This window comes from Cyprinodon tularosa, unplaced genomic scaffold (genome assembly GCF_016077235.1).
Source record: "Cyprinodon tularosa strain WSP-4 unplaced genomic scaffold, ASM1607723v1 ctg521, whole genome shotgun sequence".
In the NCBI taxonomy this organism is placed as follows: Eukaryota; Metazoa; Chordata; class Actinopteri; order Cyprinodontiformes; family Cyprinodontidae; genus Cyprinodon; species Cyprinodon tularosa.
Window position 1 is genome coordinate 427,810 of NW_024039254.1, and position 9,982 is coordinate 437,791.

A 9,982-nucleotide genomic window follows, 5' to 3' on the forward strand; every position below is an offset into this window, starting at 1 on the left:
CTAAGAGTCATAGGCTGAAAACCTTTTGTTGAAATGAACACATGAACGCATCCATCAGTCTGCAGCTAGATCTGAACGCCGCTGCAATGTTAGCTTCTGTCAGTGAACGCCAACATTCCGACTGGATTCCCAGCACTATTTCGGTCTCATTCCCTGTTTCTGCATTTTTTTTCACACTGGATCTGGGACTCTTCTTCATTATTTTAACAAATTCTCTGGGAGGTGCTAACTAGCATAGCCACAGAAGGGTATCTTCTTTTTTAAAGCTCTTTGGCTTTAGCTGGTTCACACCTCTATGGTAGGTGCTTATTAGCATAGCCACAGTAGGGTGCCTCGTTGTTCAAAGCTCTGTGGCTTTAGCTAGTTAGCAACTTTTTGGGAGGTGCTAACTAGCGTAGCCACAGAGGGGTATCTTATTGTTTAAAGCTCTTTGGCTTTAGCTGGTTCACACCTCTATGGTAGGTGCTAATTAGCATAGCCACAGTAGGGTATCTTCTTGTTTAAAGCTCTGTGGGTTTAGCTAGTTAGCAACTTTTTGGGAGGTGCTAACTAGCGTAGCCACAGAGGGGTATCTTATTGTTTAAAGCTCTTTGGCTTTAGCTGGTTAACACCTCTATGGTAGGTGCTAATTAGCATAGCCACAGTAGGGTATCTTTTTGTTTAAAGCTCTGTGGGTTTAGCTAGTTAGCAACTTTTTGGGAGGTGCTAACTAGCGTAGCCGCAGAGGGGTATCTTCTTGTTTAAACAACAAATTGTTTATTACAATTTCTTAACATTTTTATAAATATGAAATAAAGTAATAATTCTTTCGATATATAGTATTTTAGACATATATTGTTTTATTTGTTTTAGCTGTAATATCTTTCTTATACTTTAGTAATATTAGGTTTTCAGAACTAAAAACCTTTTTAAATCCTCTGTAAACCTCTAACTAATAATCCCCCCATAAGTTCATATTTGAAAAAGTTCTTTGATATCTTTGTGTTCTGTTGCTTCGGTTTCTTGGTGACATCTTTGTTTCCCAGCTTACCAGCAGACATTTTGGTATAATCTCATTTCTTTCCATGTTTTCAGTCATAAATTTAAGAATAATTAACTGAACGTTGGAACTCTGGTTTGCAGTTATTGAGGTTCTACCTGAAACTGGACGTCCACGATGGATGAAGACGCCAACGATCATCAATGAGAAATGTCCTTGAAATAATTAAAACAATAAATGGTGCTTTTTGTTTATTTATTATGCTTTTATTTTCTCTACTTCACATTCATCATAAACCAAAACATTGATTAGTGACGCTGACAGAAATTCTCTCTGGATTAAATGGTCCAAAATGGCAAACTGTGGATTGTAGAAGAAAAACTTTCTGCCTCTTTCTGCCTTCTTTTCCATCCAGTGTTACATGTTTCACATGTATGTTGGCGTCCGAGCAGGCGGAGGGATCGGCGACCAGATTGAGGACCCTGCGGGCGATGAGTACGAGATCTACCGCATCATTTTCGACATCACCTTCTTCTTCTTCGTCATCGTAATCCTTCTGGCCATCATCCAGGGTGAGGATGCAGCAAACACGCCTTCCATCCCTGCTGCCTGAAGGAAGTCGGAATACCAGGAAAATGTATTTTATGAGAATGAATTTGTAATAATATGAAAGTAAATTGGTCATAATATGAGACAAGAAATGAGTTTTAATACAAGCAAAGTTTTAATAATCCAGCTCAACCAAACAGCAGCATCCAAACTATTCTGCTCATATTATGAATTTAATCTCCTGATGTCAGGATTCTTACTGTTATAATGTTATACTGATCATATATATAATAAGTATGTTATATAATTCTTATACAGGCTTTTTTAAAATATGACTTTGATCTCATAAAATAGCGATTTTATTCTTGTAATGATTCCACTTTAATCTCGCAGAATTTGAATTTTTATCTCTTGACTTTAATTCTGTTAAAATTACAATTTTAACCCCCATTATTTTAAAGCTTTAATCCTGAAATGTTTCCGAATAATTCAGGTGAGGTTATGATTTTATTTTTATTAGGTCTCTCCATTCTTGTCATTTTTCCACTTTAATCTAGGGATTACAGGATTTTATTCTCAGATTTTTTGCTTCATAAAATCAAAATCATCTACTTGTAATATTACAACTTTAATCTCGTAACGTTAGATGTTTTATTTCTTGTAACGTTTCCATTTTATTCTGGTAATATTATGAATTTAACCCCATTTAATTAGAATTGTAATCTGGTGATGTTGTGACTTTATTCTTGTTTTAAAGCTAAAATCTCCTGAGTTTACATCTTTTAGAACTTTAATCTGGTGATGTTATGACTTTATTCTGTTTATATTATGATTTTATTCTCCTATTGTCATGTTTTTTTTCTGGTACTGCTTTAATCTCATAATCTCATTCAATCTCATGTAGTGTTAAGACCTCAATCTTGTTACTATTATAATAATACTTCTCATAAAATGATGGCTTTATTGAAATCATTTTAAATGTATAAATCTCATGATGTTATGACTTTAATCTAGTTTTATTAAGATTTTATTTTCCTATTGTCAAGGCTTTTTTGTTAAAACTTTAATCTGATAATCCCATTTAATCTCATGCAATGTTAAAACTTTAATATATGTGACATGATTTGAATAAAGTCATCATTTTATGAGAATAAACCTGGAATATTAGGGTAAAGTCCTTAAAATAGAAGATTAATCTCAGTAATCCCCTAATCCTTGGTTGGCATGTCCCTGATGTGACACCAGCTCTTTCCTGTCTTCCTTCCAGGTTTGATCATTGATGCCTTCGGTGAACTGAGAGACCAGCAGGAACAAGTCAAAGAAGACATGGAGGTACACAGTCAGCAGCAGAGACTGCAGCATAATCCCATTTTTATTCCTTTAACAGCCTCTAAACGTCTCTGATGGAGACCGACTCCAGCTGATGTGGAGTTAAGTCGTTAATCTGTCTCCTTTCTTCTTGCAGACCAAATGTTTTATCTGTGGAATAGGAAATGACTATTTTGACACGGTACCACATGGGTTTGAAACTCACACACTACAGGAGCACAACTTAGCCAACTACTTGTGAGTATAGCAGCATCACGTTTGCTTTCAGCCTTTAGATCAGCATCAGGACTATGAGCTGCTGCCTTAAAGGAATACAGTAGTACACCCAAAACATGATTAGCCTTCATTTTCTACTCACCCCCATGCTGAACAACACTCTGGAGTACTTTTTTGATATCTCAAATGCATCTGGAGATCTGGGAGGCTTCTTGCTGTCTGTTGACATTCAAATAATGGAGGTCTATGGCGCCCGAGACAGAAAGGTCCATAAAAGTCCACAAAAACGTGTCAATATTCCTCCATACTGCTCGTCCAATGTAATCCAAGTGTCCTGAGTGGGTAGCATCCAGAATTTACTCGAAACGAAGTCATTTAGAATGTTTTTAGAGCATATGTTTTGGGTGTACTATTCCTTTAAAGGAGCCATAATGGGGCAGTTTGTTCTAGATGGGTGCGGATTTTTGGGCCCTAGGCAAAGACAGGCAGGGGGCCCTCTGAATGGAGGAGACAACACATAAAACAGACCCATTATCCAGATAGAGAAATGTTAATAGAATAGACATCCATTATCTGTTCTAGGTTGTGTCCCTCTCTTCTTGTCCCTTTTCTTCTTGTTTTCCTCTCTGTTTTGTACTCAGCTGACTTTTCATGCTGTCTCGAAAGGAGTGAAAGATTTTTTCCAAACACTAAGCTCACTTAGCTGATTGCTCCTTCCTGTGTTTCCAAAAAGGCCAAAGTAAATAACCCAGTCCTTCTTTTCACTGTAGACAAGCCATGATCTGCTTCTCTGTTCTCCATTTTTCATTTGGATGAAATAATAGCTGCATGAATCATGACAGCAGACAAGATAGAGGAGAGCAGGAGGCGGGGTTACCAATCTACTCGCTCTGGAGAGCAGAGTTCGCTGCTTTTAGATGTTGTCTCCAAAGTCTCCAGTAGCAGAAAAAAGTCACTAGATTTGGCTCTAGGCGCTTTTTAGAAATCAAAGTGCTAGAGGGGTCTGAAAAGTGGCTAAATATAGCGACTAAAGCGTTAAGTTGGCAACACTGCTCTTTGCATGGTTTGTTTTCAAATGGTTTGCTGCTGTCTGTTTGGACCTTTCTGAACATGTGCAGCAAATGGACTGATCCAATATGGTGAACACTGAAGGGGGGGGCTGAGACACACTTAATATTATCAGCATTCTGATGGCGTTTTAGCCAAAGGATTTTTATCAAAAACATAATTAATGTGCACAGATAAGGAATAGTTGTATTAATGTAAACAGAGTTTTATGGGGCCCGCAGGAACTGACTAGTATTGTCTAATGGTAAATCCCCCCCCCCCCCCCCCCCCCCCCGTTTCTAGAATAGGATGATCTGGTTCAGAGGTCATGCATATCCAAATGTTCTCCATTTAATAACATTTATTATAAAAACAGCAAGGATGACAGCATGTGAAAGCACTTCTAAAGCCTCTTCAGATTTCTGCTAGTTGGAATAAAAAAGTCGATCCGTAAACCAGAGTGAAATGTTTTCCTTCTGTTCTCTCATACAGACAGAGGAGAGGCGATGGCGTACGGAGAGACATTTATTCCAATTTTATAGAAAAATAGACAATCCTGCTGTTCAGCCTCAACTGCTTAAGAAACATTTTGATCATAAATATTTGGTGCTGAGATTTGAAGCAGAAGTTCATCATTGGGATCAGTTACAGACTGGAGCATGTATGGAAAGCCATAGATGCCACATATATGATTAAAAAGTGTCAGAAATGTATTTGTAAATGTAAAAATGTGACTTTTGATGCATATATTAAAGAAATATATATATTTTAATTCCAAATAAGTAAATAATTAAACATTTTTATATATTTCAGTAGCTTTTAAATTCAGATTTTCTTGCCTTCTCATTCAAAGTTTGATTATTCTAATCTTTCTATAAATTTATATGAATGGATGGGTTTGGTCGTGTATCAGCTGGCCTGGCATTCCCAATAATAATTAGTCAAAAAACATTATCTCTGTATTGAGAGATGTTTAAAATTCTCTTTTTTGAAACTAAATTTCTTAATTTTCTTCAAATTTCCGTTTTTTAACCTTCCAGTAATAATGGAGCAGATTGAGTGACAGCATTCCTAAACTGGAAGCTGTGGGATTATTGGGATTAGTTAGGCGTAAAAATCTACAAATGGACGAGAGGCAGCAGGTGTTGGTTGTTGATGTTCACTTAAAGACGGAGATTCTTATAAATAATCAGAGAAACTTTTTGAATTTACAGCGACTGATGAGTCATAAAATCCTGTTTTTGTCTTCCAGGTTTTTTTTGATGTACCTGATAAACAAAGATGAAACGGAGCACACAGGCCAGGTAAACCCGCTCCACTGACTCACAACAAACTCAACTTTATTTAATAAACCCACAGCTTTGCTTTTCTATTTTTCTTTTAATTTGTTTTCTTTTAAAACCCTAAAATAATTTCTACTGTTCACCCTGATCTTTCAGGATTAAACAGCGAATATATTGACTATTATTTTCATTATATGAATTCTCACGGCAGCATAAAATCATCTCTCCTTTGTTTCAATTTATAACGAAACAAAATAGGAATATATTTTCAAAGTCCAAAACCTATTTTCTTTTCATGTGTACATAGATAAATATATATGTTTTTTGTTTTAAATAAGCTGTTATTATTTCAAGAGGACGATTTTTTATGTTAAGTTTAAAGTTAATGTATGTTTTCACTTTTTTGTCTGAGAATAATTTTCATTCACAGTAAAAATTACATTGAAAATGTAACTGATGTAATGATGTAATCTGGAATAAAATCCTGAGGATTTAGTGGAATACCTTCTGTTGTTGGAAGGTGATAACAGCAGCTGTCCTCCTCCTCTCTTAGGAGTCTTACGTTTGGAAGATGTACCAGGAGCGCTGCTGGGAGTTCTTCCCCGCCGGCGACTGTTTCCGGAAACAATACGAGGATCAGCTGAACTGAGAACCCGCTGGCGCCCCATCGGCCCTCTGCTTGCCCTCAAACCGGTCCTGCAGCTGTCTGAGAAGCAGCCAATCATCTCCCCGCTCCTCAGTCTGGACGGACGGAGACGTCCTCCAAGCATCCGCCAACTCGGGCCTGATCTTATTTGAATGCTTCTTGTAAATAAACCGTATCGGATTATATTCTGTACCATACGTGACTGATGGCATGTCAAGATTTTTATCCCAAATGTTTGTTTTGGGGTTTTTCTTTCATTTTATTCTTCCTACAGGAGGCCATAACATGCAAAAAATAATTAAACAGAGCAATGGAACTAAAAGGGAGGTGAAGAAGCCTGAAAGCTTTCAGGGCAATAACTGTGGAAACACAGAGCAAAAACCGCCGCGAGCTGTTTGAGGGAACCGGGGGAATCCCAGGAGGTTCCTCATAAAGGAGCTGCTGGAGAGGATGAAGATCCCAGATGTTTGTTCTCACCCACCCTGCGTACCAAGGGCTGCTTCCACACCTCCTCTGTTCTCAGGCTGAGTTCCCCTCTTCAAACACCAAAAACAAACAGAAAACTGTTCAAATAAGGCAATATTCACAACGGATCTTCATGCTGCCGCCTCTCAGACCAGGAACCCCCCCACCGCCACCACACCCACAGAAATAATAACCAGTCCTCTTTTATTAATAATCATCAGAGCAGATTTCTGATCTCAGCTTAGAACGTTTCCCTAAACATAAAATGTTGTTGCCTTCCTGATGTTGAACACACTTTTATGGGGGTTAATTTTCTACCATTATTGTTACAAAGAACATGTTTTGTAAATGGAAGGGTTCTCTTTTCAGATTGAGTTTAGGAGTTTCACAGATCGGATTCTCTTCACTTCCTGTCAAATAATACCAAATAATGTTGCTAATGTCCAGCAAATCAACAGAAATGCATATTTGCAGAGAGAATGAGAATGAGATCTGGGGAAAAAAAACACAATATGAAAAGAATAAAATTCATAAAACTCAGAAAAACAGAAACCTGAAAAAACACAATATCAAAATATACAATCTATTTTTTTTCTAATTTACTCTCCCCTTTTTAATGGAAAACTTTTTCAAAGTTTTCTTTCTGGATTGCTTTTTAAAAAAATATCAGTTTACAAAGCATGTTCCTTGCTCGCAACAATAATGAAACAAAATTCACTCCATACTAGGAGGATGCGCCCCCTGGGGGCGACCTAGTGAAGTACTGAATGACTATGACCTGTCATCCAGGTCATAGTCATTCAAAAAGTTAAACAATCCACTGGACTTTCAGCCTGATGGTGGGTGTTGTAGTGAACAGGGGGTAACAAGGGGCAATCAGCCTCTAACGACCACCCCCCCATCTGGAATCTTAAGGTCGGGAGAAAATCAATCATGTTTGAAATTCAGTCGGCCGTCTTAAGGTGGTCGTTGGCAAATCGTTCAGTGGGCAAACAAGGATTCTTCTTCTTCCTCTCAGAGGAAAACCCAGCAGCATGGCGGGGGGGCAATGAGTGAAATGGAGTTCTGTCTGTAAAATTGACCGACCGTAGTAGCCACGTTTGCTCAGCCATGTCTTTGTCCAAATATGTCGTCTCCTTTTCTTTTTAGGGCTTTCAGCACAAAATGACACAAATTTCCAAGGCAGCGCGTTTCACTCTAGTGAGCTTCATATTCCTCTTCTACTGGTTTGGCTTCCAGATAGACGAGTCTGAGTAGCGCCATCTCACCGCGGAGCTGAGTCCCACCTGGTTTTTAGACGTACAGTGTGAGCAGGTAGATCGCATCAGAGCGTCGGCTCGCACAGTGTGAGAACAAACATGGTGAGCTGGGAACTGACACTGTATGACGAAACTGCAGGGTTTCATCGTACAGTGCAGAGCTGTAGCTGCGTGCAACAATTGAAAAAAAAAAACAAGCCAAATATGCAAATCGAAACGGACCCCCATTGGAATGGGAGTCGTTTTGGTTCTTTCGATAGCCTGCAATGCCCCATACCTCTCTATGTCTTTGGAGGGGTTTGTCAAGAGACATAGGCCAGTATCTGGTATTGCAGGCTATCGAAAGAACCAAAACGACCCCCGTTCCAAAGGGGTGGACCCGTTCGTCCGTTTCAATTTGCTTGTTTTTTTAAACAAAAACTGTCTGTATAGAGCCTGGAACTCACCACTATTTCTGACTTTTGAATTAAAAAAGCTTCCTGGATGGAAAGAGGAACTTGGAACTAGTGTCCAGTTGATTGTTTTTAACTTTTTAGGAGAGACCTTGTGAAATTACAGGATGGCGTCATAAAAATCAACTGAAGAAAAGACCAGTTTTCAGTGTTTTAAATTATTAATACAAATATTAGATTTAGTCATAAACTCAGATAAGACGACAAAATAAATAATTTTAAGTAATGTTTATTATTTTCATGTAGAGATCAGAGTGCATTTAATTGTAATATTGTTGAACTGTTTGAAAGGTTGGGGGTGGGGGGAATTGAACCAGGACCTGTTGGGGAACCGATCCTTGGCTTCAGTCCTCACTAACAGCCGGCCTCTGCACACGTTTCTCCACCTGCTGCTCACTTCTACGCTGTCCAGTAGAAACTAGACAGCAGCTCCTGTTCAGCCGAGTTTCCAGGTCACTGACGGCTCCTGGGAGCGGCACTGATGGCCTGACAGCTGGCGGTTTATAATGAGCTGATTTCATGTTAATCACAGAATAAGGCGTTGATCATTTCATGCGCTGAACAATGATGCTTCACACGCATAAAGTCGCACAGTTTCTATGTTTTGTTTTTTTTTGTTCCCCGTCTGGGACGTTCGTTCATCGTTCAGGGATGAGCTGCAGACATTGGTCCAAACCAACCGATCCATCCAGCAAATATTCTGATGCTTTTTCCCTCTTAGTAATCAGCTTATGAACTACAGCAGAATAGGATATTATTTTCTTTTTTAAATGTTTAGGAATAAGTTGTTGCATGGAAGCGATGGAGGTCTGATGAACGATTTAAGGTCAAAAATATTTCTATGATGACTTAAAGAGATTGTTTGTAGCTTATCTGTACTACTGCATCTAAATGTTAAGTATTTCTGCCTTATCGCATCCCTTAAAGAGAAAAGAGAGAACATCTCATTTGAACATGTATTTATTTTCCATACAATATGCAATTTATAAGAGAAATATTTAATTATGATTTGGCTCTAAGTTCCTGTTTGTTGAATGTACCGGAGGGAGCTGTACAAATATCAATGCTAAACTTGACTTCTGTTAAATAAATGCACGTATTTATTCAGTTCTTCTGTCACTTTGTTTGACTAATTTACTTTAAGCTCTGATCTCAAAATCTAAACAAATCATTTTTAGTCTTCAGTCTTGAGGAATTTAATGTTTCTTCACTGAACAGACTTAAAGTATGGAGAGATCTTTGTTCCAGTATTGTTGAAAGCAAAGAACACAATTTAAAATGGAAATTTAAATAAAGTTTGTTTCAAAAATGGACTTTGAAAATCTACTCAAGTAGAAAAAAACATTTTATATTGATTTATGTTTATGCAAATGTTTAACCAATATCGTTACAGTACTGTTTTTCAAAAAGCGATTTTATATTTTTGGGATTCATAAAAAAAAAATAGTTTGTAGGTTCATAAAAAATCATTAAAATTAATTAAATTATTGTTCTTTAAAGTAAGGCCTTAATTGGCATCAAAATTAATTAGATGTGATCTTAGTGGCATTTAAAACGCTTTATTTAAAAAGAAAAAGTTCATAAAAATAGTTTCATCAGCGATATTATATATATAACTGGTTCCGCATGTTTGCATGGAACGGCCGTATGTTCGGAAAGGAAGTTCGAAGCGGAGAAAAAGTTAGAGAATGGGAAAATGTAAATTTCAACAAAAGTGGCTGGAAAATGTGGAATTCGGGACGTGGCTGCAGCCTGTC

At 37.7% G+C, this 9,982-nt stretch overlaps 1 protein-coding gene across 1 annotated transcript in view; it reads left to right on the forward strand.

Moving 5' to 3' along the window:
• Positions 1-7,390, forward strand: part of ryr2a (ryanodine receptor 2a (cardiac)) — a 263,016-nt gene extending 255,626 nt beyond the window's left edge. The window contains exons 111-115 of the mRNA XM_038303941.1: positions 1,395-1,551; positions 2,796-2,860; positions 2,994-3,094; positions 5,373-5,424; positions 5,957-7,390. Of these exons, the coding sequence (XP_038159869.1) occupies positions 1,395-1,551; positions 2,796-2,860; positions 2,994-3,094; positions 5,373-5,424; positions 5,957-6,052 (471 nt within the window). The 3' untranslated portion in view covers positions 6,053-7,390. The remainder of the gene's footprint in view (positions 1-1,394; positions 1,552-2,795; positions 2,861-2,993; positions 3,095-5,372; positions 5,425-5,956) is intronic.
• The last annotated feature ends 2,592 nt before the right edge of the window (positions 7,391-9,982 follow it).